The sequence below is a fragment of the Pholcus phalangioides genome, unplaced genomic scaffold, assembly GCF_987345545.1.
Source record: "Pholcus phalangioides strain wild (caught in Gottingen) unplaced genomic scaffold, Ppha-v1.0 ptg000001l_1, whole genome shotgun sequence".
In the NCBI taxonomy this organism is placed as follows: Eukaryota; Metazoa; Arthropoda; class Arachnida; order Araneae; family Pholcidae; genus Pholcus; species Pholcus phalangioides.
This window is the reverse complement of record NW_028301594.1, coordinates 13,242,459-13,268,787: the sequence shown is the minus strand read 5'-3', so window position 1 is coordinate 13,268,787 and position 26,329 is coordinate 13,242,459. Positions and strand designations below refer to the sequence as shown.

Here is a 26,329-nt window from a genome sequence, read left to right as displayed (position 1 = left end):
GAGAAAACTTTCTCGTTACTAACACTCGCAAAGCTGCTCTTCATTTTGGGTGTCGTTTAAAAAAATCAGACCACACGGACACAGTTTGGAAATATTATCATGACATTTTTTTTTTGTCACGTCGAATTTTTAAACCAGAAGTTCATGAACGTGATTTTACGTTTCATCAGGAAATTACAAGTTGTAGGAACGATAGTTTTTTTTGGGGTAAATTTTTCATCCTTCAGAAGGGAGGGTCCTTGAAATGCAGAATTTACGCGTACTTTACGGGATACCCAGCAAGGCTCTCATCGAAGGGCCCTAAAATTATGTGGCCCTTCTCAATTGCTCGAATTTCCGCGTGAAAGAATGAGGCCCAAGCCCTGCATCTGCTATTTATCATAGTACCTAACCCCATTATCGTGGAGTGCACTATGCATCCGCGAAGCCCCCCACTCCGGATGGTGCTTTTTGGGTCTATGCGTTAAGACGAGCCTGGGATAATTTATTAAAGAATCAGGCAATATCTTCCTCCTTCAATTCAGAAACAAACAAAATGAGTGAAATAACACTCAATACTCGATAATTAATAAATACCTCCCGTTGAAAAGCACCGTTATAAAAATGTATACATATTAAAAGCGGGTCTGTTTTGGGGGAAAAATAATTACTGTTCGTTGTTGGTTAAGTGGCGCCATCTGTTGTAAATCTGCGTACCCTGATTGAAATGCTCTCTGGGCCTTTACATCGCCCAGTTCTTCCAGCATACTCACACACCTTGGGGTAAGCAGCTTATATCTCCCATGAAGGCGAGTATGTTTGGTGATGGTGTAAACATACGTAAGGATCATAGTCAAGAATACGTGAGCATGCGTCCTCATCGCTAAGTTTAGGAATTTCTGGTAACACTACTTCAACGCTTTGTCTCACATTTCGAGTACGTAAATGATAAATAATAGCGTCACAGACATTGGAAGAAAAAACTGTTACCATCTATGTTACTCCTGTTAGCATCTATGAAATATAAAAAATAAACATCAGCCTGTTTAAAAGATCCTGCTGAGCTGAATAAAAATTTTTGTTTCGGTGGTGCCAGGGGTCCTTTTTTTCCATGTGTGTGTGTGTGATAGGAGGCACATTCTCTTTCATTTCCCCAACACAGACCTGTTGTTTCTCTGCGCACAGTGTGCGGAATGACAAAATAGCATGTACAATATGTAGAATGTTTTCTGCACAGCCAAAAACTCTTCGTACACGGAAGCACTCTCAGTTACTCTCAGACTCCAAACGACGGTATTTTGTAAATTTATTCACCATGAAAAATATACTGCCTTTCCTAGTTACTTTTCTCTCTAAATAATAAACGGGTAAAATATTTAATTTTATCAGCAACAATATCCCAGTACTGCATTAATTACATATAACATCATTAAACTGAATCTCGTGCTGCCACCTATCAAATGAAACTGTTATAATTCTCCGACTGAAATCGATAACTGGTTTTTAATTAATGCGCAGCATAGAAAAAACAATGTAGTATGCATGATATTATGAAATATTATCCAATCAGTAACATCAGTAAAACTATTAAGTAATTTTATTAAATTAATTTTTCCGGAATTGACACAGTTGTTGTTTATGTGCAGTAAATTAACATTAGTAAAAACCTTCAAAGTGTCCTTCCTCCTTACAATTGTAATCAAAAATTAAAAAGGTTATGGACCAGAAGCAGTTTGATTTAAATTACGTAAAGCCTAGTAGGACCTGAGTGACTAATTGAGGTAGAAGCATTTTATCAAGGCGTACCGAGTCTGTAGACTCCCATAAGTTTCTTTGTTCGATGCCGTTCCGTACGAGCCTCGGAGGACCTCACTAAGCGGATTACACTAACTTTAATTTAACTCATACAAATAACAACTGTTATTTTGAAACAAATATAAGAATTTAATGAATATTATTACTCACACAATATTTATAATGTCATACCGTAATGATTTTTTTCTACGCGGTGCATTAATCAAAACGGGCCACTGATTTCACTCAAAGAATTTATAACAGTTTTATTTGATAGGTGGTTACGGTTTAATGATGTCAAATACAATACTGTACTGCAATGGTTCTTAAACTTTTGTTACCTGCGGCTCCCTTGCCTTGGTCGACGCCCCGTAGCTTCACAGGAAAATTTACCACAGAAACCTCCAAAGCATCGAACAGACACATGTCAATATCGCCCCAGCTCACCGCGACGCAAATTTTAAGAACCACTGCTGTACTGTATAGTTGCTTTCAATATTATCTAGAAGAAATATTCTTGTTGACGAAATTTTATTTTTACCCGTTTATTGGTTATGGACAAACGTAACTGAGAAAGGCACCATTTTCTTCTTGAGGAATAAGTTTACAAAATATAAACATTTATAGGGTCTGAGAATGTTTCTCCGTGTACAGTTTTTTTTTTCTTTTGCGCGAAAAAAAAATCCCACTTATTCTATAAGGTAGCGTATTACTTTGCCGTTCCGCACAGATACCAAAATTCTGTGAAAAACAACAGGTCTGTGCAGGCGAAATAAAAGACAACATGCCTCTTATCTAAAGAAACAAAGTTAGAGGGCACATTTCGTTTAAGAATAAAAATTTTCCTTTCCTCTCCCCCGTGAGTATTTCAGTACTAATCATGGCCCCCCACATCCTGGAGCCAGGCCGCCCCCATATAGCGAATTTATAATGTAAAAAGTAAATAAAAAATAATAATAAGGTTTGTCACGGCCCCCATTCCCATGCTAGAGCCCTGCCAGCATTACCCTTGTATGGGTGGTGCTCACTTTAACCATTCAGGATAGATGCTCGATTTCGTACTTGGGAGATATTCACCGACAACTCAGATGAACACCCTATGATTCAATGTGTAAAGTGTCTTCAAAAGTGTTTCATAAATGTCTTCTCGTTATCACTAAAAATATAGGATTTCATACGTGTTTTATTAGCATTTAAAAAATTAATCTGATGCAACCAGCTCCAGAAATAAATCGAATATAATTTCCAATTAAATTTTCGTGTTTATGTTCAGCATTGCAGGGCAAACCCGAGATCTATAGTAGTTGTGGATATTTGTACGCCGATAGTTCAACGGATTTTGAAGCATAACATGGTAATAAACTTTATTTAATCTATCCTAAAATCTTCACTCTTGTTTTTATGGTCGTTTGATATATGTTTGATGTATAATGTAATTAAATCTTATAATTACATTAATTATTTTGTTATCACATTATTATTTATCTTATAAATTTTTCATTAGGACTTTGGGAGGCATTTACAGGCCCGAGCTTTTGTCCAAGCCTATCTACTGGCCATACGCTGCCACAATGACGGAGAAAATACCATCAAAGGTTTTGTTCAGAGGTACGAGTGAAAAATCAAGTAAAACAAATTCAGTGTGATGAAGAACATGTCTTCCTTGAACATGCTTCTTTTTCCTATGTTATTGCGCATTCATATAAGCACAGTAAATTAAGACATCGATATTAAGAGCCATAATCTAAGACAGTATTTCTCAAGCTTTTTACGTCAGTTTCTTCACGGAGCACTAATTTGGAAAACATTTAAATGATCCTGATACACCGAAGTGCCCAGAATTAGGAATATACGAAAATATGAATATCTTGTAGCACTACTCACCTGCATGTGTAAATATGTCAATCTCTTTACGTGCTCTTACGTCCGACAAAGCTGATGGATAAATAGTTGTACCAATCTCTGAAACTGGAATCTTTATTCAACATTTAGGAAACCATGGGGGGGGGGGTGAAGGATGAGAAGACCAGTTTTTCCATTGCCTCTTTCTCAGCCTTTTTCAGCCAAAAATGCTAAGTTAAAGAAAAAAATTAATTCCCGTTTATATAAGGGTTACCAATAAAGCGTCTCGATGAGGGAGAGAACAGATAGAGAGCTCGAATGTGGATTTCTATCATCTACTATAGGCTGTTATATCTAGCTTTTGTTAGATATAACAGCTAGATTCCTTCTTCAGAGACTATCCAAAAATAGTTAAAAATTTTGGAGCATTTCAGAGTTGAAGTTACATACGGAAAATTATCAGCTTTAATTCAGCTGGAATTGCCTTACTTCTTCAAAATTATAATCTGAAGAAACGTGAAATTCAAAGATTTTTTTTATGTGATTTTCAGTCAAAAAATAGAAGTTGGTCAAATTTACAGCACTCAATTTTATACTAAAAGAAATGCCCCCCGTAACATTTGAAGAAAATTTTCCGGACATCGATGGTTGAAAGTAGTATTAGTAGTAGATGGTATTACAGGTTGAAAATTTTGACAGATAGTGTACATATCCTGAGTAAGATTTATATACCTTATCATCCCATTAAATAGAATTTCGCAAATTTGAGGTGTAATTTCGTTTAATGCCTGTTGATTTATCAAGACAAGGTTAAAAATGTTCAAGAACTTTCCACCGGGGGCGTTTTGCTCGTTGTCATTGTATAGCGTATGTTTGATTTAGTGTATCTTAACACTTCTTCCATCGCTATATCTTCATCCGATCAAAATTTGTGACCACTTGAAGATAAACAGCAAAATTCATGTGCAGCCTCTTACAATCATTTTCAACCTTTAAGAATCGTTTTGGGATTCCCGGGAGCAAAAAAGATAAGTATTTGAGAGAAATAAAGAACATTTTGGAAATCTCACATTATCTTGAATAGCTCCTGAAATATGGCAGATAGAATCATGAAAGTAGCACAGTGGTATAGCAATACGAGTACGCGCCGAATGATAAGAATGGTGAGAACACCACCTGGTGGGAAATTTAGGAACTTTTTGTGTTATCTTGAAATCTAAGCAAGTTAGGCAAAAAAATTTCAACAACCAGATAGTAGAAAGGCATTTAGTCAATGAAAAACATACTTGTGTGGGTCATGAATAATGTGTCTTTATGGAAACAGATTTGGAAACTCAGCCCATGGGCTAAATAACATTTTGAACAGTATAACAGTTGAAGAGCTCCAAAATGCTTGTGTGAAGTGGTTTGAATAAATGCAAAAAGTGCATTGATGCTAGCCGAGTGAACTGCTTTGAAAAAATGTGAAACATATATATGAATATATACACAAAAATTAAATGAGAATAAATTAAAAGTATGTAGTTTGTGTTTGGAACAGTACCAACAAAAGTTTAATGTAAATATATCCATTTCGTATTTGCCTTGTGCTCCATTCGAACATGATGAGGTTTTTCTGTGGTGAAGCATTTGGTGCTCTGTGGAGTACAATTTGGGAATCACTCGTCTAAGACTCTACAGCGAAAATTTAAACTTAATGTTATTTAGCCCATGTTTATACATATATAACGGTACTTTTATTTATTTTTTTTTCAGCGTACATGGTCCAGCAAGTACCTGCCCTCATTCGAGAGTGTTACATAATCTCGTAGCTATCAGCGTTGCTGCAGTACACAGTATCTTCGAGGAAAAACGAACGTAAGGACTAAAAAATAGTATTAATAAATAGTGTGATTTCTAGTTTGTATTACTACAGTGTATAATAAGTTCACTACTATACATTATATCTGCGCTTTGCGATGTTGTATAACCACTATATGGTTTCGAGTTTTGTTAAACACCATACATGCTTAACCTATGGTCCACGGGCGAAATGCGGTTCCCGGAGCCCTTTGATATGGATAGCAGCCTCGAACCTAATTTTGGTAAAAATTAAATTGAATGATTGTTTAAACTAGTATTATTAGGTCTTCTTTATGTGCTGATGCTAAAAAGTGGTTATCCAACATTGGGCTCTACCATCGTATTTTCCACTATGTATTCCATTGGGTCTGGGGTTAAAATTGCACCACCACCATCCGTAGATAGGTCTAAAAAAATTATGGTGGTTTTGGTTTTAAAATTTTTATTTTGAGGAAAAAATGAGTTCAAATATGAATTTTATGTAGTAAGAATTTTTAGAATTGAATTAATTTTATGTAAAATTAATTTAGTGTAAATAATATCGTGTTTCTTCTCTCCTAAATAGTTCAGAATTATGACTTTTATTCGCAGGGCAATGTTAGAGACACGAAACGATGCGACCACGAGCACAACAGCTAACCTTTTTAGTTGGGAATCGAGATTAGACTGCTTCACTTCTCTTTTTGTAATTTTGTAAGTGCATGTTTCCATGCTTCAATTTTTTTCCCGTCATTAACATACATTAAGCATAACTGATACATTTGAACACTACTGACAATCAAGTGACTTTTTTTTTATCATGAATACGGAGTTTATTTTATTCGTTTGCATCAAAATCTTGCTCAGGTCGAGTTACGACGACTGGAGACCGGCTCTATCGGAACTATTACAGCCTATGCCTTTCCACGACGAGTAAGTATGCGATCTTGTTATCTCAATTCGTATGAGCAGTATATGCCGTACTTACATTAATTATTTTAATAAAAACATATTTGAGGATGATATCACACTCTCTGTTATCCATACGAAGGTTTTTAACAGCTGGGCTAATGAGAAGCTGTATTTATTATGGATTGATGAATTGTGAGATAGCGGAGAGTGACATACAGTCCTCGGATAAGTCGTCATCTGGTTGCAGTGTCGGCAATTGTGAGCTTTTGGCCTTAATTAGGACCGACCGTCCATGTACGGTCCCGTTCAGTGCACACGAATTTTAAGAAAAGATTGAGATATTCATTGCCTTTGTAATCTAATGGTGGTTCGATTTCCCACAAGAGCATTGAATTTTCTCTCTTTCCTAAATACATCTTATTAGCCAGCTGTTAAAAACTTTCGTATAAAACACGTATTTGTATGAAAAACTAAAAGGGAAAAACCGATGGATTTTTTTGAATAAAAATTGATCAGGGTGGACGAAGCCGGCATATATTTGAAATTGAGCACTCAATTTATATAGTCTGCGACTACTTTAAGTTTAATATAAATTTTACACAAGCATTCCTAAGAGAATCGTTCATGAAATTTGGGTGAAATCAGTCAGAGAGAAACGCTATGGATAACTATTCAGTGTGTGGCATGCTTATCAATATTGGAATGAATGAATTCAAATAGATGATTTCCGTCAGAAGGGTTAAGAATGGCAAAAATTTTACTTATTTTGTTGTGTTAGCTTATACATAAAGCATGTAATATTATATCACTGTAGAACAGCCCCTAGCATGTAATTATCTTTTATAATTTCAAGGAATATATGTGCATGTGTGAAAGTAGAAATTGTCGATGGCAATATTAATCCCGTGTTTGGAATGAGAATTGTCTTGCTATAGCCACAGTAAATTGCTAGAAAGAGAAGATTTCGCACTTAACGAATCATGTATTTTAAAATAAATTTTTAAAATAATTTTTTCTTAACACAACAAAGATAACAGTCAAATAACCCAAAAAAAACAAAAAAAAACAGAAGAAGCAGCTTCCAACAAATTCAAATGACATTTCAAGCGTAAACAAATATTTTTCAAACTTAGAATATTGATTTGGAAGTAGAAAAGAAAAAAAATTGGAAAACACATTATTGGAAAAATATTTTCTAAAAAGTTTTCAAATTTGACCAATTTAAATGCCATGTGTCCTTTTCTATCTTGTTTCAAAGAAGTTACCCCATTAACAACATAACAGCATTTTTGATTCATACAGCAGCAATTTGAGAAAAAAATTAATTTTTAAATTTTCTTCAATAATCTGTCAGGAACATTGTTTTCATGATGATATTTGCTTTCATTCTTCATTACTTCCCCCCCCCCAAAAAAAAAAAAAAATTGCAGCAACTTTTACCCTTGTATTTAAACAACAGAATTTTCTAGCACAGTTAAGCTGGTGTAATCTTCCGCAGCAAAAATCCCAGTGAGAGCAATATTCACCAGAGGAAACTTCCAGAGCAATACCCATCCCCAAAATCAAGAAAAATTTCACTATTTCTCTAACACTCGTGATAATCTTAATTTGATCAATTGACATGAAAGAAAAACGCTCATTTTTTCGCTCACGGCAACAGTAGCTCGAGCGCCACTCACGTTGTCAACATCATCCGATAATGGAGGGAACAGCTATCGTAAAAGTAATGCCAACGTAAAAAAAAGACTGAGCAGAATGGATAAATTTTTCCAAAAAAAAATTCAAATGAGTGTAAATGTGTTGGCATACATTTAAGTTCGCTTAATGGAACAAAAAGTTTGGGAAACTATGATTTAAGCAAACGTAAAAAACCTCCTCCTTTTTACCAGATCAGCCGTTCCGTCTCAGGGAAAAGATACAAGCAGGTGATCGAAGAGGTCTTGAGCCATGCTGGAAAACTTAAAAGACCAGAAAAATGACAAAAAAAATTTCGGGGAATGTTTTGGAGCATAATTTGAATTTTATATCCATGTCTGACGATTCTCATTCCGTCTGACAGCATTAAAATACTGTTATAAAAAATCAATATGATAAATTATATTTTTATTCCTTTACAGTCGGAGTGTTTCGTGATTATCATATAGGAAAATTTATTATTATTTTCATAGGATTGAACACCAATTCACAAAAAACACAATAAAATTCATTAATTCTAATTTACCAATCTCGTTTGAGATAATGTAATAAATGCATGCATTTTGGAAATCATCACATAGTAATATATTTTCATTAAAATTATTTTTCTCTTTCTTTACTAGTGCTCTTGCTTGCCATTTGTTCACTTCGTAAGTAATAAAAAAGGTTTCCTCTTATACTATCTGTATATTGAAACTACTACGTATAATATTCAATAATTAGGCCAATATACAGGGTCCATAGCTGACAGCACATAATGCATTTCACTGGTGAATCGTTGATCCTAGTGTCCTGGAGGCATTCTCCCAATTAGTAAAAGTATCCAAACAACATGTAGAGCTCAGATATGTCATTCATGCAAGGGGTTGTATAGTTATTAAAATACAAAAACTGTCTTTTTATACGGACACACTGTCCTCAAAAACCCAATTAGAAAGTTGTTGCCCTGTCTCTCCTGATGCCAACAAAAAATATTTTACGTTTAAAAATGCAATATTCACTGAGATATTTGACTTTAAAAAAAAGGAAAAAATTGGGGGAAAACAGCAAAAACTAACGGAAAATACTATTTTTACACTCATTTTTTAAATTCAAATATCGTAGTTAATATTGCATTTAGAAACGTGAAATTGTTTTTGTTGGCACCAGGAGAGACAAGGCAATAACTTTCTAATTGGAGTTTTGAGCACAGTGTGTCCGAATAAAAAACATTTTTAAATAACTATACAGCCCCTTACAACATGAGTGCCGTATCTGAGTTATTTGGATACTTTTTATAATTACAAGTATGCGTCTAAGATCAACGGTTCGCCAGTAAAATGCGGTGCGTGCTGTTTGCTATGCACCCTGTATAATCGTGTTTGAAAATTTTTTAATTATTTATATTGTTTTAACTTTTTCAATTCTAAATGATGAAAGATATCAAAATAGTTTCAATGCTTGTTTGTGTGTTATACGCTCGTTAAACTAAATGTTTATTTGTACGTCTACTTACTCAGAAAATTTAGGGAAGTTATCACGAAATTTTCCGAAGACGAACGTTGCTCCGTACACCAGATGATCCTCGGTGTCCGGGATGAGAAAGGCGGATGGTTCAATCTGTATTGCCCAGGTGGTGCTGGTGCGGGTTGTGATGATGACGGAGAGCTCTGGAGCACCATGGTAACGCCAGATAGTAACTTCCACGTATTTAAATAACGTTAAGATATATGTAATTTAGAAAATTTAAGCGATACATATCGAGAGATGATCCAATGAGAATAATCACGAAAGTCACAGTTGTCGAGGCTACAAATATCTGGATGATTATTATTTAATCTCCACTTGGAAATTTCATTTTTAAATTGATTCTTTACTTCTTTTTTTTTTCATCATGTTGATGTTATTTCGTTGTTACAGCTGGATAAGCTTCTGTCATGTTGCTGTCGACGGAGGAAGTTCCTGCAGTCTTTGGCCAAGAGCCTTGGCCCTTGTATGCTGAGAGCCCTGCGCGATGACGAGACCTGCCAGAAAACACTGTGTGCAATGTTAGAGTTCGAAGCCGTCGAAAGTCCGGACATGCAGCTACAGCTAATAACGACGTTGCAGAGTACGACCAGTGGGAAGCGTCACTATGCCGACTTGTGCTTACGGCAGATGCATCTCCGACAGCTGGTAAATATACGCCCCAATTATATTTAAACATTATCTGAGAGTTAATTTTTTTTAATTTGGATCTTTTACACAAAAAAATTACTATTACAACAGCTTCGAAATTTAAAATTTTGCAATAGTTTTTACATTAATATATTTTTTTTCTTTTTTCTTTTTTGCAGCAACAGAAAGGTGGTCCCAAGAAGTTGGCGCTGCCGTCTCGGTCAACGGTAAAATTTTAACTTAATTGAATTCTTTGAAATTTGAATGCATTGTACAATTGATTATTTTAGTGCTTAATGAAAAATATTGTATCGACTTAATATTAACCCACTATGGTTCACCCCCATAAAAACGTATTGAATTTTTTTTTTACAAAAACGGATGTACATTGGTGCAGTTAGCATATTTTTAATTGAAATAACACATCAGCATCGAAATTTTACAGTGAGTTCTTAATTGCTAAATAGTTTGATTAAAGCAGTTTTTTCTTACTTAATTTTACTGTTTTCTATAAATAGACAAAATCTTATTTGGCAAAATTAAATAGTTTTTTCTTCAATCTTATTTCCGATTCCCTCAATTTTAAATATCTGAACACGCAAAGTTTCAGCTCTCAAAAAAAATCACACTAGCAAGGAATCAACTCTTTCTAGAAAAAATGTTTTGCATATGCTTATATAGTCTTATTTTGTATTAAAATGACACTAAAGACTTTCTAAAGTACAGTAAAACCACGTTGTCACCCTAATAAGTCGTCACTCTGGTTAAGTCGTCGTTTTTCTTGTCCTGTCTAGCTTTTACAGACAACAACGTTTATAAACACTCGTTTGCTTGTCGCCAATTTCGGTTAACTTGTCACTATGGAAAATTTTCGTAATAGAAATCATCTATGACGTCCTTTCAAGAACGAGCTTGATAACAGCATTGCTATGTGTTCGAGAGTGACCGTGAAAGCCTTATTTATGTACCAAGACGGAACAGCTCAAGCAATAAAAGTTACGCAGGGGAAGTTCATTTGCCGACAATAAAACAGAAGTTCTTGAAATGTTAGGGACTGTTCAAGCTGGACCCGATTACTAAATGAGCCTCACTGATTTTTTGGAGCTTCAAATTTAAACCAATCATCTTTGTTAAAAAACCAGACATTTTTTCCCAAGTTAAGCCCCTCCCCCCCCCAAGTCAAAAGGGGACCCTGCGTTCGAGACTATCTTATAGGTGTATCATCATCATGCAGGGCCTCCCTAAAAGTATTATGGGCTCCCGGGCCAAGTGACTTCCCCGAGGCCCTACCTGGTAAATTCTCGAAAATTTCAACTAGATTTCATTTTTGTGAGGCAATTCTCTTCTCTTGAGGCCCAAGGGCCATGAGTTAAGACGGCACTCACAAAATGCAGGATATTGTCCCATCTTGAACACGGAATATCACTGATAATGCCAAAAAATAAAATGACATTTACGAAAAATTTGATAATTACAGGTAAAATTGCTGAAACATGGAGAAATAAATGACTGTTACAAAAACGCAGTAACCAAAAAAAAAATTTCCCTAAAAAACAATTAAATGAACTGGTGACCATATTCCATTGAGAAAAATCCGGGAAACTAGGATCTCAAGTACAGTAAAATACTGATATAATCGTTATCAAAAACGTTACCATGTATTGGCAAAATCACCAATTTTTGTTGAAATTGATGAAAGAGAAAGGCAAGGCTACTGGAAATCACAGTAAATTGAAAAATAGTTTGCACGGGAAAAAACGTTGAATTTTCATTACCTGCCAAACGTGTGAGATGAATATATATATAGCCATTTATCATAATTTACGAGTAATGAAAATTATCTTCGTTCATGATTTTAGCAAATACAATGTATTAGAAATTCAAGTAAGCATTATTGAAAAAACGGGATAAATTAATTTTAAAAAAAGTCGGAGTAACCAAAAAATACAGGAATGCCCCGTAATACGGGATGCAAGTGGTTCGTCGAATTGTTTGAACCATTTTACTGGTCCTTAGGTTTAGAAACGCTGATACAATGGGTTTTTTGACTATGTATATTCAAATATACACGGACCACATAGAGGGTTAAAACTGTAAATATGCTACGGTAGACATTTTATGTTCGATCACCTCGTCAATAAATCAGTTTGAAAACTTTTTTGGATCGTTCTAATCGATGAAAATCTTTCCACTGGCTTTTGTTTTACCAAGCAGCGTCCTGGCAGCTAATAAGTCTTATCTCGATATTTTTTTCTTAGCGAAACCCGTAATTTTGAACTCGAGACAAATTCCATGGAAGAGATTGAATGTAATTAGAGAAGTGAACATTTCATAAAATTATTTATTTTATGTGCAGATATTTTTACACGTGTACTGTACACTGAGATTTTAAAAGAAAAACTTTTCGCAGTTTATTTTTATAAGTATGCACGCGCGAAAATGGTGAAAGCAGCAACACACAACCCTGAAAGTTTGTTTATTTGCATTATATAGATACGTGAAATGAAACAAACTTTACAGAATAAAGTTCGGGGGATGCAAATTTTAGGGTGAAGCAACAGGAGACCCTGACCTCTCAAGACAATTAAAAATTACTAATATTTTTAAATATTTCTGCGAAAAAAAATTAAAACATAGAAAGAACACATCTTCATGTGGTATCTCAACTGATTTATATCTAAAACTGCTTTTTGAAGATTAGTAACTCAAAATTTCGCAGACAGATGTTTCTTGTGCTCCCCCCCCCCCCTTGCAAAAGGTCGATCCCGCGTACGTTCCCGAGGTGAAGTAAAGTCTTGGTTGAATTGTGAATTGTGGCAGCAGGGCTTCACGTAGATAAAAATTCAAAATCAACATTGCATATAAGCTGAGGTAATTTTCTTTAAATTTTATAATTTTAATTGGCTGGTGGATGTCCCAATTAACAACAGCAACTCTCTTAGTTTGTTACAGAGCATGTGTGACTGTGATTTCGCTAATTTGTTAAAATGTTTCATTTGCATTCCTCTTTTTACCTTGAAGTTTGCAACCCGAATTTTTTTTCTTGATTGAATCACAAAGAAGGTAGGTATATAAATTTTAAATGCAATATTACTTCAATACATTTATTTTATGGGCGACTTTTGAGGCTCTATGCCAGTTTTTTCCAGAGTGGGCAGTATCGTCCCGCAGGGGCGATGGAATGGTCGAGGGGGAGGTCGAAGCTTTAGGTTTAATACAGGATCCTATGGGTTGGCCCTTGAGTTGGGAGCGATAGAATAAAAAGTTTGGTCAAATTATGCTCTATACGGACTGTTAAAGGCCCTGTATAAGCAGTACAATTCGAGATAGATTTTTCAGGCTTTCTATACGTGTCATTAACTATGAAAAAACTATCAGAGAGAGGTCGAAAAGAAAAGTGCATTTAAATGTTAAATTTTCTACCCGATAGGATGCAGATTTGTCTCGGTTACTCAGCAGTGGTTCATTTGGAGATCTGGAGTGCCTTTCTTTAGCCTTCACCCAAGTGACTAGCGCATGCGCGGAAGAGCTCATAAAATTGCCTTCATTGAGATACTTGAACTTATGGTCCACACAGGTATTTATGTATATTTGTGGGAAAAAATAGCATCATTTATCAAATAGCATCATTATCAAAAATAGCATAGCGTATATATATATATAAGATAATTATTAATAAATATTATATTAAAAAATTATATTTTCATATCGATATCTTCAGTGATTATATATATATATACTCAATTCCAGTTTGGTGACTCTGGCCTGCAACTAATTTCTGAGCACCTCCCGAAGCTGCAAGTGTTGAATTTATGTGAAACAAGGGTCACTGATCAGGGTCTGGCATCGTTAACTGGTAAGAATTCAAAGGGAAAAACTCTCTACCTCAGTTTGTTGAAATCGTATCACACAAGTGTCAGTAGAAAAATAGTTAAGCATCATCTTTACCTGAAAAGTTATAATCAAATTCGAAGTTAGCAATAATCGTCTTATTTTTTAAAAACATTTGTTTCGACCATAATATCTTATCGACCTGGCTATCGCGCCCTTCCACCACCTACTACAGAATTCTTATGGGTGCTGGCCCTTCACAATTTTGTAACACCATTTACAAGACAGGAAACGTATCATTTAGTATTCGCCTCCCCTATCTTAAGGTGAACTTGAGATTAACATCATGTAATTTAAAATATATTAAAATACACTGTGTGAGTGTCTTTTCTCATTTGATCATTTTTGTCGCACCACGGTCATTTTCTGCACACGAGGGCTAATTAGACCGGGACCTACAATTTATTGTCGATTCCGAACGGCAGGCTTGTTTTTCATACTCATCGAGAGGTTGGTGCGCTAACCCCTCGATGGGGGACTCCCTGCGGTAGCAATTTTTGCTGCGGTCAAGTCGCCGTATTTTGTTGTACCCCTGTGTCAGGAAAGTTTTCTAACAAGGACGAACTGGGTATCGAACTCGCGACACCTCTAAACATCCTTTGGTACTTTAGGCGAGCATCTTATCGACAGGGCTACAGCGCCCTGTCTTTTCCCATCCCTATCAAGTACCTTCAGTTGAGATGTATGTAAATGAATAAAGAAAAATGTTAGGGAATTTTACTTTCAGCAAAAAAAATTATGTATATTGATTTTTTTAATAGGATTTTTACTGCTGTAAATCATTCTTCCTTATTTTCCAAATCAAATTTTACAGCTAAGTTTATGCTTTTGCTCCAGGTAAAGGTAGCCACTGTGAACCGAAAAGAAAAAAATGCAGAAAATATTGTATATAAGAATTTTATGAAAGAAAAATATTTGATATTATTTCTAATATTATGAAGACAATGATCAATTTGAAAAAATGTGTTTATGAACACAAAAAATACTTGCATAATCTATATTTCCAATAATATCCAAGTGACTTAATCAATTTTCCAAATTTTTTTCCAACTGTTTTAACAGTTCTACAAAATTATATGTGCCATGCTAGAATGAAATTGAAGACTTTATCTTTGATTAAACATTTTCACTGAGGATATCACACTTGTAAATAATACAATACTGTCAAATGCATATTTATATTTCCAGCATTGAAAAACTTGAGAAAACTGAATTTGAATAGCACAGATTTAACAGCTGATACGTTTGAAAAGATAAAGGTAAAAAATTCATTTTTCTCAGTTCGAATAAGGTTATCTGTGTTTGATACAAACTCAATATAATTATATTACATTACACATTATATGTATATTATCTAAAGATAGGTAATAATAGCATGTATAATACAAAACCACATTTTTTCCCCTTTTAGAAAACGTTACCAGTACTTCAAGAGTGTGACGTGAGATACACTGATGCTTGGGGTTTCTAAAATTTCTAGATCAGTTTGGCATGAAATATTTTCGGTTTTTTTCTGAATAAGATTTTCAATGGAAATGGTTAGTCATCTTTGGACAACCAGTGATAAGCTGTACTGTATTATATATAGTGCATGCAAGCGATCCCATTGAAAAAAAAAACAATTTTCATCAAAAGACCTATTTCTTTTTGGAAATTTTGATGGAAGAAAAGCACAATTGTGATAAAGATCCATGTCAACAAATAAGTAAACTCAGAATTTTCAATGTGTGTGAAATGAATGTACAAGAAGTGAATACTTACTTCTCTAGTTCATTGTTATGGAAGGCCAATGAAATAAGATGAATGGTACTTTCGAATTCACCAAAAATCATATTATAGAAAAGGGACAAGATGTGGGCTGGATCATATTATATCATTCCTTTCAGAACGCTACAGTTACGATGTTTTGCAAACATATTTTGTGATGACAAACAAATGCAATCAATGATTTGATCTTTCTCAGATATGAATAAACAATTATCATATGATAGGCTTGCCTGTAATCTCATTAAATGTCTCCATCATTGAATACATGAAAAGGCATGTGAAATTATGAAGAAGATTTGAAATACGTGAGTAAAGATAAACCCTAAGAAAGTTTTATCATCATTGCACAAATATTGCTCAAACTGTGAATTAATTTTCCTAGCTTGAGATATACCACTGTTCTTGTTCATTTTTTGTTTTTTCAAAACTGTCAGAAGTTTTAATGAAAAATATATATATGGGTTTATTTAAAATACACTATAATTTGACTGAATAGTATCACTAAAAACTTTATCATATAGGTGAATGCGCTACAATTGACTATTCTATATGCTACACAACACCAATTACTTTTAATGATTTTTGATTTTTTTTTTTAATACAAAGATAAATAAAGAGAATTCTCGAGTCATAAAAACTTTTTCAAAGTTAAGATAAGGAAAAACCTATGCTTTTGTGCAATAAAAATATGTAGCATCATTTTTTTTCCTGAAATGCTTTGAGAGTATTCACATATGATCCATATTGTGAGAAATACATTTGATTAAAAGGGCATTATAAACATGCATGCACATTCTTATGGTGAATATACATACACCTTTAACAGGTAATCACAGCAGGAATTAGTGAGGAGTGGTAATAATCACCAAAACACATAATTACAGAGAACTGTATGCATTTGTTGCACTGTGTTTAAAATTTCGAGCACAACACAGATATTTGAGTAAATACCATTTGCAAGTTATGCAAGGATGGAAAAAAACATGGTTGCAACAACAGCCTAATATATAAATTTTTTTAACCAGTCATCTGGACAATTAATTTCTCCTTTTTTAAAAGAGAGTTTGAAGTTAATAAAATATACTTTCCTGATTAAAATTTTTTATAAAAAAATTGAAACTAACTTCATGTTCTTAACTGTGTTTTTAAGTCATTGACAAAAAAAAATGATATAATAATTAAAGTAATTACTAATTTTTTAAAATTGAAATGATTAGACCAAAAATTGACACAATATCCTATTCCATCGAAGTCAAATGACTGGTTAAAAAATTTTCATGTTCATGCATATTTTGTGAGAATAGTGGTTCTCAATGCATATAATATCTATACCTGGGTGATTATAAAAACATGTTTTCATTGTGGTATGAGTAACATTCAGTAATTTTTATTAATGAACGTTGTGCACAAATTTTTTTCTTTTTTCATCTTTCTTTTTGAAATAAGATGGTTACACCTATAAGAATATGGGTCTTCGTGAAGATTTAACTTATTCGGTTTATAGGAAGTCATAGTAAAATGATTCAAGAGCCTACTGAGTCTTCTGGTGAAGTAGTTATTTGCATGTTTATATGAAGCATCTTTTATGAGCTAATCAAATCTAATAAAGCACATTTCGTGGGATGGATTTGCATGTTGTATGCAATTTGTATATGAATTTCATATTCACATTCTCATTTGTGGGGACCCCACTAAAGCCATTTATACCAGGAGTAAGACGTTTTTTATAGTTTTTGGCAACAGATAATTTCTGGTATTGTATCTAATCAAGTTAGTTTATAAAACAGTAGTTCTATAAAAGCATGTTTCTTTTCCTTAAAATGTCAAATGAGGTGTAGGTAGTGTAGCCAGGTTTTTATATTTAGATAAATGGAAGATGAAATAATTTAATGTAATTGTTTCATTTTTGATGCAAGAGCGATTGCATTGTTCTTTCAAATGTCCAATGAGAATAATGTGAAGATCATTTGTTTTGATTATATTGTATGTAGAACTTTGAACATTTGTAATTTCAATCTGAGCTTTTGAAGAGAAAAATTGTAAGGTTGATGATTGATGTCAAACATATCACACATAGATTGAAATTTATTATGTTGTCATTTGAAACGTATGTATACTTTGTTAAATGCATGCTGTTTCAGTGTTGTTATTCATCAGAACCTGTATGAAATGTTGCGATAGTGATTCACAAAGGTGCAAATTTTATGAACACAGTGATGGTTGTTGTAATCAGTATAAATATGTGAGGAAAAAAAAATTATGTAATGTTGTGCACTGTTTTAAAAATAAGTCAATCTTTGTTGGACATATTGAAATCATGTATATTGTGCTTTTTTCTAGCACAAACATGTCATATGCAAGTCATATGTGTTTGAGTATTACAGCATGTTGAAAAAGTTGTGTATACTGTGGCACTGTATTATGGGCATGTAATGTAGATGAAACAGAAATTTGATGAAGAAAAACTAAGCTGTAATGTGGTCTTTATTCTTTGGTCTTGAAATATTTGAAGAATAAATTGTAACATAAAATCAAAGATCGATATTTAACCCCTTTGCTTACAAACAATTGGCAACTAATTCGAATGATTTCTATTTGACAAATCAGTGATAAACATGGTAACCTCGTCTTAACCTAACCACATGTTAGAAAAAAGAAAAAAAAAGAAGAGAAAAGGAAGGAAAAAAAATGAAGAGTAAAACAGTATAATAGATAAGAAAGTAGGTACAAAGTACATTTCTCTTTTTCTCCTTACCCTACCCGTTCTTTTTTACTCTTAGATATATATAGTACAAAGATACATCATATGTGAGGGGGGGGGGGGAAATCACTATCAGGGCATAGAAAAAACAAAGAGGAAAAAAATACATAGGGTTACAACAAACCTTTGTGATGATGAGGAAAGAAAACAGAGAGCTTGTTTTAACTTATTCCACTGGCATTTGGATGCAACATTATGCCCTTGATTGCAAAGTGGTTAACTTCTAAATTCTGTGAAGTGATATTTCAACACGAGTGTTCTTTTCCATACTATGATAAGGATTTTCATGGCACACAGAGTTACTAAAATACATCTTTGTTTTTAGTAATGACCCAAACTCAGGTCTCAAAAAAAAAAAATTTCACTCAAAAGAGAAGAGATTTCAATATGAAATTATAATTTTTATTTCAAACCTTGAAAATGATCACAGAACATTATATCACAAACCGGTATAATATGTCCTCATATAATTACAATAAGATGGCTCAGAGAGAGTGATGCATATTATGAAACATCTAAAGGAGAGAACTTATTTACATATTGCTATAATTCTTCATATTCAAATATAATTTATTAATTATATTTGCTTTTTCCATGAAACTATAATTCCAATGTGATGTTGGCAGCTTTTCCTTTTTTTCCAACCAATTGTGGGAATGTTGATTTACCTTCAAGCACAAGTAGAAAATAATAAAATTCTGAAATATCTACCAATCATGTTTGAAAGAATAAAACCACATTCAAAAACATGGAACTGATCGAAAATTCATCAACTTTTAACTCACTTGGAGGGGGATTCATTTTTGATGCCAAATACACAAAAGGTTCAATCAATGTGCGTCTGTCAGCTGCTGTCACTTCAAAGAGTTTCACTGAAAAAAAGAAATAATTTAGATTAATATGATCACTAGGCACAGAAATTTTATTTATCACATTATTTTGAAATGTTACTGTTATTATATGTTATTTTTTAACTCCATCGCATATGATTTTTGTAATACTGATAAAAAAAATTTTCAAAGTACGAGTACAATAGCATAAGTAACATTTCAGGATAAGTAAGGCCGAAACAACATAGAAAACACTACAATGAAAAAAATTGCATTTCTTAAAAATAAATTCAGAGTAATTTCGTGACTCTCTATAATATAAACAATATGCTTACCCTTTTCTTTTTGAGACCATGCATGAGCTAAACAAAGATCAACTTGCCTCTCATTATGCAAATCAAGCTTATTGCCTAAAACTATTATAGGAACCTGTAAAATGTGTAAAAACGAAATTCATATAAGAATACAGAGATTTAAATATACTCCAACATGAAAAAATATCAAGTTAGGAAAATAAAGAGAAGAACCACAACTAGGTAAAGGACACCATGTCACGAAAATGACATTCAACAGAAGAGCAATTTGAAGTTTTTTTTGTAAGTGTTTTTTTTTATAGGAATGATACTTTTTATAAAGTGAATGTATCTTATATATTGAAATAGGACTTAGTGTCTTATACCTCTGTGTAGTGTAACAAAAGTAGAGCAAACTAATAATGTTATCCTAATATTTAAAAAACTACACATAATGCCTTTTACCTCTGGCATAGAGAAATATTAATAAAGCATAACTAAGCATGAACGACTTCGGTTCCCTAGGGCAGCGGTTCTCAACTGGGGCTCCTTGTGCACTTTCCAGGGGCTCCACGGACGCTCGGGGAAAATAAAAAAAAAAACAGTAAAATTTAAAAAAATAATTTAAAACATTTTTAAATAGTAAAAATAAATCAGTAACTATGATGAATAATTAAAAAATTGGCCTATAATACATGGGGCTCTACCATAGAATTTTTTTACTTAAAAGGGCTCCGCGAGTCAAGAAAGGTTGAGAACCGCTGCCCTAGGGGAAAAAAATGTTCTTTAAATAAAGTGTACTTGTCTCACAAAAAATACACTATGAATTTAAAATATTTAATTACACTTATACATTTCATTGCATTATCCCAGTTTTTTTAAATTATTTTTCCAACATTTATAGAATGAGCCCAGAATTATTTCTAAATTATTATTAAATTATTGATTATAGCACACAATCTGATGTAAACAGTCATCATAAACTGCTAAAAGAATATGCCACATATTGGTGAATAAAAAAAATCGGGGCTTTCTGTACATGTGAAGCTGGTAGGGAATGTGTATAAAAAAAATTAGAGGAATCCAGACGAATGGATTTGAGTGGAGAAAATCTAACTTGAAAATGTACCAAAAGTATAAGAAATCTGGAGTTGGTTATTATTTTCAGATTTAATAAATAAAATGATTGCCACCTGGCAGTCCAGTGGTTAGGGAGCTAGCTTTTGACTGTGCAGGTCTGGATTCGAATCCCGGTTCGGGCATGGATGTCTACTAAAACGCTAACAAATTCCTTGGGCAGATCGTAAAGATCTCTTGGTAATGATCACGTTTAAAAAAATGAGCTGTGGCTAAATAATAATACAAGAAGAGACAATGGTAGAGATAAACACAAGCCAATAAGTGTTGGACCAAGAAAAAGGCTAAGGCATTATAACTCAGGTTGATTGTTTTAAAAAGATGTGTGTTTTAAACATTAGAACTCAAACATAACAACGAAGTACCAATCATTCTGGATTCAACTCATGAGAAAAAGTGAAAACTCTAAGGATGACAAAAACTGTCTAGTATTTTTTAGTCATTATTTGCCATACATGGGGAATATGTGTGTAACAATTTTTTTTTTTACTGTATAGAAATGAATGGTAACACAATGTTTTATTATAACATCAACAATAACAATCAAAACTTTCAATGCACTTACAAAAAATAACAGAATTCACAATTAAAAAAGGAATCATAATACTTGAACAATTATTAAGTTAATGAGAAAAACATAAATCAAACCAATCGGCATATGGTATATCATCAGCTGCATGCTATAAGCATGAATGTACAAAGTTTCACTTTTTTTAATCAACTGGTTGGATCCCTTATATAGCTATCTAAGTTCTACCTGAAATGCAAATGCATATCTTTATTGAAACATGTTAAAAACATTTTAGAAAATAATTCCATAGAGTAACATGACATTCAAATGCTATTTCCCCCCCCCCATGGATTTTTTCTCCCCAAGGACAGTGCACATTCATGCCTCTAGCATGAGGAAGACGATATGATATTCAAGAAAAAGACAAAACTGTAATTAAACGGGCAAAAACCTTACTTCTTTTTTTTCTCTACATCTGTCGTATTCTTTCTTGACTTGGTCAAGCAACTGAAATGACTCTCTACTGTTGATAGCATAAACAAGAACTACACCCTAAAAAGTAATTTCGAAAAAAAAAAAAAAATATATATATATATATATATATATATATATATTCATATTTTAATTTTTTTTCCCTCACAAAAATTAAATAGCTTAACCCCTTTACATACAAGCTTTTGGTAATAAATTTGGACAAAGTGCAGTTGAGCTAGCAGAGATAAATCTCAAAAATTGGTATTATTGCTCATACATAGAAAATGAAAGTTGGGGAAAGATTTCAGGGAGAAAATTTTTTTTGAGGAGCTGGTTTATTTATAAGCCATTTGTTTCAAACATTGACAGTGAATTCTTTGAAAATGCCTTCCTCTTTCAAAAAATTCAACAAAATTTAGGAAATTCAAATGATTGATCATTAAGACTTTTGCAAATAAATTATTGAAGGGGTCTGTCCAAACTTTTTTGTAGGGTCCTGTTTTTATGAACATTTTCCTTATTTTTGTGAAAATGGTGATTAATTTTATGAAAAGTAATTTTGTGGGAAGGAAATAATCTAATTAATTTTATCACAAAAGAAATGCCAATTTATGGTTTTGTTAATTGGTATAGTTTGTGAAGGTTCAATTTTTGAGATGTAGAATTTTGTGAAGAGCCCAGAAAATGGACTCAAATTTCTGATTATACTGTTTGTCAAGTGTTAATGTATATGAAGAAATAAATATCAATATCTGGAAATTTGTGATAAAGCAAAGAGAAATTGTTTTACATTTCCTTCACCTTAAAACAATGAACATAAAACTGAAAAAAAAAAACAACTAACTGGTAAGTTTAAAATTAGTAGTTTGTTGGATACAACATGCACATTTTATTAAAATTTAACAGTGGAAGTTTTTATTTCACAACAATTTTATACTGTTTATCAAGTAAGTGCATGAAATCAGAAACAAAGCTGAAGTATGGTTGGACAGTTTATTAATCTTTCAAATATGTTTCTAAGGGGAGCAATGCACTGTATATAATTCTAATAAATAAGGTTATATGGTAATTGAAAATACATGATGACAAATGTTGTATGTTATTTCTATAGTTTACCTCAGCATATGGTAAATGTGTCTTGAAGAAATCGGATGATTGCCCAGGTACCTAAAGTAATAAAAATGAAAGATATGAAGATATGATTATCACATGGAGCACTCAACTCAGATGCAATCTTAGCTTGATTAATCATACTTTACAATATAAATCAGACAAATGAGATTGAATGCAATTACATTTAATACAATTTATATATGTGTCTAACATACAAGCCAACTGACTAACATATAATATCAGATGATAAAACCACTCTTTTGTGGATACTGGCAAGACAAAAAACTCAAATCTCATTCGTAAAAGAGTAAATAAAGGGATAATATTGAAGAAATTTAAGAAAAGGGTAATCATTATTTGACCATAAAAGAGAGGGTAACCATTAAGAGGGGTTTTAGTGCATATATTTTTCAATATGGAATAGATCTCTTGATATCATTATTACTAAAAATTAAAGAAAATTATTAGAACTGATAACTTACAGTACCAGCAGTATCGTAAAATCTCAATTTTTCCTTCACACCACGATCTGTACTAACATATGCACAATATATATCTTCTATTGTCGGATACTGTAATAAAACATATTTATTAATGCTCATAGCTATTTCTGAATGATAAATGAAGTTATATTTGTTTTACTATACATGTAATTTACATTTCATTCATGCAAATTTCCACAAAAGAAGGAAAAATATTGGAAGCAGTTGATAGGAAACAAGGCAAATTAAATAGTGATTATTCTTAACCAATGACATTATCTTCAATCAATGCAGCAGCAGCATCGCCAACTAGTGCGATAAAAATACATTTCTTTAACAAAACTCGTACAAGATAGCTAACTTATATCATGAGATTAATATGAAAGCCTTTGGCATTGAGCATAGATCCTATCACCAGGTTCTTAAACAGTGAAATTTCAAATTTCACAATGAAAAATTTCATATGTGATCTAGGCTTACCCAATTGAAAATTTCAATATTAAAAAATACTGATTGATGGAATTTTTTTTTTAAATTTGGAAACTGTTATTTTAGATATAGTAATCAATATTAGAAAACATACAAAACAGAAAATAGCCAAAGTATCAAATATATACAGTGGATCCTGCTTATAATATTCCCGCTTAGTACTACTCATTTTTATAGTCTCAATTATTGCGAATAGGCCTACCAATTGAAATTTCCTGTTTAAAGCATTTTCCCACTTACAAAGTTTTTTTCAAGACATTAAAAAAAAAAAAAACATTATAAACAGGATCGTATGAGACTTCTTCAGACATTCATTATAGCATAGCCTTTCAATTTTATGAACCAACCTGTTTTCATGAACTGCAATAGTTCAAGTCCATTGAGTTTATAAAAATGACCATTGACTGTAATTAGATTGTAAGCCTGATATCAGTAAATTTTACAAAACCTTTCACCTGATCAATGACAAAAAAACTTAATGAATTCTGTGAATTCATTCATTAAGTTTTTTTTGTCATTGATCAGGTGAATTCTGTGAATCAGATTGTGTGTGTGTCATTGAATTCTGTGAATTCATCAATGGTGCCCATATTTACATTTTTTCCAGTTGGATTACATTGCCCTCTCCCACACGAATGAAATAGCTATGAAAATGGTAGTTGTTGCATTATTTATTTCTTGGTTGAACTGACGTATGATTTCTATTTTTGAAGTGCTGGAATCCACACGTTTTTTATCTTTATTCATTCTTCTTTTTCTATTGCAGTGATTATGGTGTCAAAAGCTACATTAATAGTTGTTTCAATAAAATAGAATAAAATACATAACTTAGAATTCCAGCATTACAAAAAATCATGTCTCATTTCAGCCAAGAAATAACAATGACAGCAGCCAGTCATATAATAACAACAATATGGACTATTCATGATGGATCGGTGTAAGCTAAGCAGGAAAAAAAAGTGAAATACAGACACCGGAATTAATAACTTCCCATCACTCCTGAAGATGCCTGCCACTTAAACAGTAATGGAAAACTTATTGAAAAAGATTAAACTTATATATATTGGATTAATTATTATTAAGATGTATTGAAGGAAATCACCTTTTTCAAGGAAATAGAATTACAAACATTTAAAATCAATGGATTTTATTAACAAATCACACCAACAGATATGTAGACAAACTGCTTTGAAAGTGTAGGCCTACTCATTTGCTCAGGTCCAAACTCTTCAAGGAATATCATACAATTGCTCTGCATGCAAACAGTGTGATGTTGCCACAGCATAAAATGTCCAATTTCACCAGTCTCAATGTTCAAACCACCCCAAAAATATTTGTAACATTTAGCCATTAGGTTATGTTGTCTCTATCGCTGTGCAATTGTGTGATTGGAGTGATGAACTGGCATCATGAGAACCCAGTTTGAACCTCACTAGTGGTAGACAAGCTGATTTTCTGTCGTTCCCGGCTTTGAGGTATGAGCACAAGGTGATTACTTCGTTAAAAAGTCTTTCCGCACAGAGCATTAGGCCAAAAACAGTACATATATTCCAATCATTGCACTTAACTCACAATATGAAATATAGAATGACAATGCTAAAAATTCATGCATAAAGCTAGATACGCACTCAGACTGTTAGGTACACATTCCGGCATTAAGCCTATGCACAAATCCTGCATAACTCATGAGCTAGTAAACTGCTCATGGCAATAAACTCGATTCAAAAAATTGAGAGTATGTTGTCTTAAGGAACATGTGAGATTGCTGAGAGGGAACTCCTATGGTTTAGCGACAATTTTGTGTGTCCGTAGTCTTAGAAATCATAACTTCAATTTAGTGACAATACTTAAACCATTTCATCTCTTTCATAAAAACAGTCAAATGTATGACTCGAGACATTTTTGATATGGATGCAATAAATCAGTCATAGCCCTGATTTCAAGTCAATATTTTCTTCAAAAATCTATTATATTCATTAAAAAAAATGGGAGAAAAAAATCCTTGATGTACTTACAACGTCACAAGGATAATTTCCATAGATGAGCTGTTTTAAAATCGTGGTTTTCCCGCAGCTCTGGTAACCACAGACCAGGACTTTGGACGTCTTTCCAGGGACTGATGAGCGTAACATCATCCACAACTGCAATATTATTTTTATAACAATGGATATAGACATTATTTTCATTAAAATAGGATCAATTATAATTCATTTGAATAAAAACTTACAAATACTTATCATCTATAGAGACACCTCACCCAGCTAACAAGTGATCATCCAGCAAATCGCCAATAGCAAACAAAATTGACGTATCCTGATACGGACGGCTTAAACCACATTATTTATATCAAGCCACAACAAATTTTCCCAATAAATTCATGAAATAAATTTTCAATGAAATAA

The 26,329-nt window shown here is 32.9% G+C and overlaps 2 protein-coding genes across 3 annotated transcripts in view; one reads left to right on the top strand and one right to left on the bottom strand.

The window, feature by feature from the left end:
• LOC149089907 (C-Maf-inducing protein-like) overlaps positions 1-18,373 on the top strand; it is a 62,913-nt gene extending 44,540 nt beyond the window's left edge. Inside the window, exons 7-19 of the mRNA XM_089256041.1 lie at positions 3,047-3,127; positions 3,278-3,381; positions 5,371-5,472; positions 6,049-6,150; positions 6,304-6,369; positions 8,667-8,693; positions 9,543-9,705; positions 9,943-10,197; positions 10,359-10,406; positions 13,610-13,756; positions 13,930-14,035; positions 15,259-15,329; positions 15,482-18,373. Coding sequence (XP_089112167.1) covers positions 3,047-3,127; positions 3,278-3,381; positions 5,371-5,472; positions 6,049-6,150; positions 6,304-6,369; positions 8,667-8,693; positions 9,543-9,705; positions 9,943-10,197; positions 10,359-10,406; positions 13,610-13,756; positions 13,930-14,035; positions 15,259-15,329; positions 15,482-15,541 — 1,332 coding nt within the window. The 3' untranslated portion in view covers positions 15,542-18,373. The remainder of the gene's footprint in view (positions 1-3,046; positions 3,128-3,277; positions 3,382-5,370; positions 5,473-6,048; positions 6,151-6,303; positions 6,370-8,666; positions 8,694-9,542; positions 9,706-9,942; positions 10,198-10,358; positions 10,407-13,609; positions 13,757-13,929; positions 14,036-15,258; positions 15,330-15,481) is intronic.
• A 605-nt stretch (positions 18,374-18,978) lies between these two features.
• Positions 18,979-26,250, bottom strand: kappaB-Ras (NFKB inhibitor interacting Ras like 1). 2 transcript variants are annotated; one of them, XM_089256018.1, is made up of 8 exons: positions 26,185-26,219; positions 25,943-26,068; positions 23,439-23,528; positions 22,960-23,010; positions 21,826-21,921; positions 19,764-19,857; positions 19,384-19,470; positions 18,979-19,266 (listed from the first exon to the last, which is right to left on the bottom strand). In XM_089256018.1, exons 2-8 carry the CDS (start codon positions 26,060-26,062, stop codon positions 19,199-19,201), a joined length of 606 nt encoding a protein of 201 aa, XP_089112144.1. In that variant the 5' UTR covers positions 26,063-26,068; positions 26,185-26,219; the 3' UTR covers positions 18,979-19,198. The 2 variants fall into 2 exon arrangements, with proteins under 2 accessions (XP_089112144.1, XP_089112133.1); XM_089256007.1 differs by having other exon boundaries at positions 18,988-19,266; positions 26,155-26,250.
• Between the last annotated feature and the right edge of the window lie 79 nt (positions 26,251-26,329).

Excerpts from the sequence above, each read along its gene's own strand:
- kappaB-Ras (XM_089256007.1), bottom strand. The coding sequence starts at position 26,062 with ATGATGTTACGCTCATCAGTCCCTGGAAAGACGTCCAAAGTCCTGGTC. Across the intron at positions 23,529-25,942 it reads GAAATTATCCTTGTGACGTT|TATCCGACAATAGAAGATAT; the intron begins GTAAGTACATCA and ends GTTTTATTACAG. Across the intron at positions 19,471-19,763 it reads ATGGTCTCAAAAAGAAAAGG|TGAAACTCTTTGAAGTGACA; the intron begins GTAAGCATATTG and ends TCTTTTTTTCAG.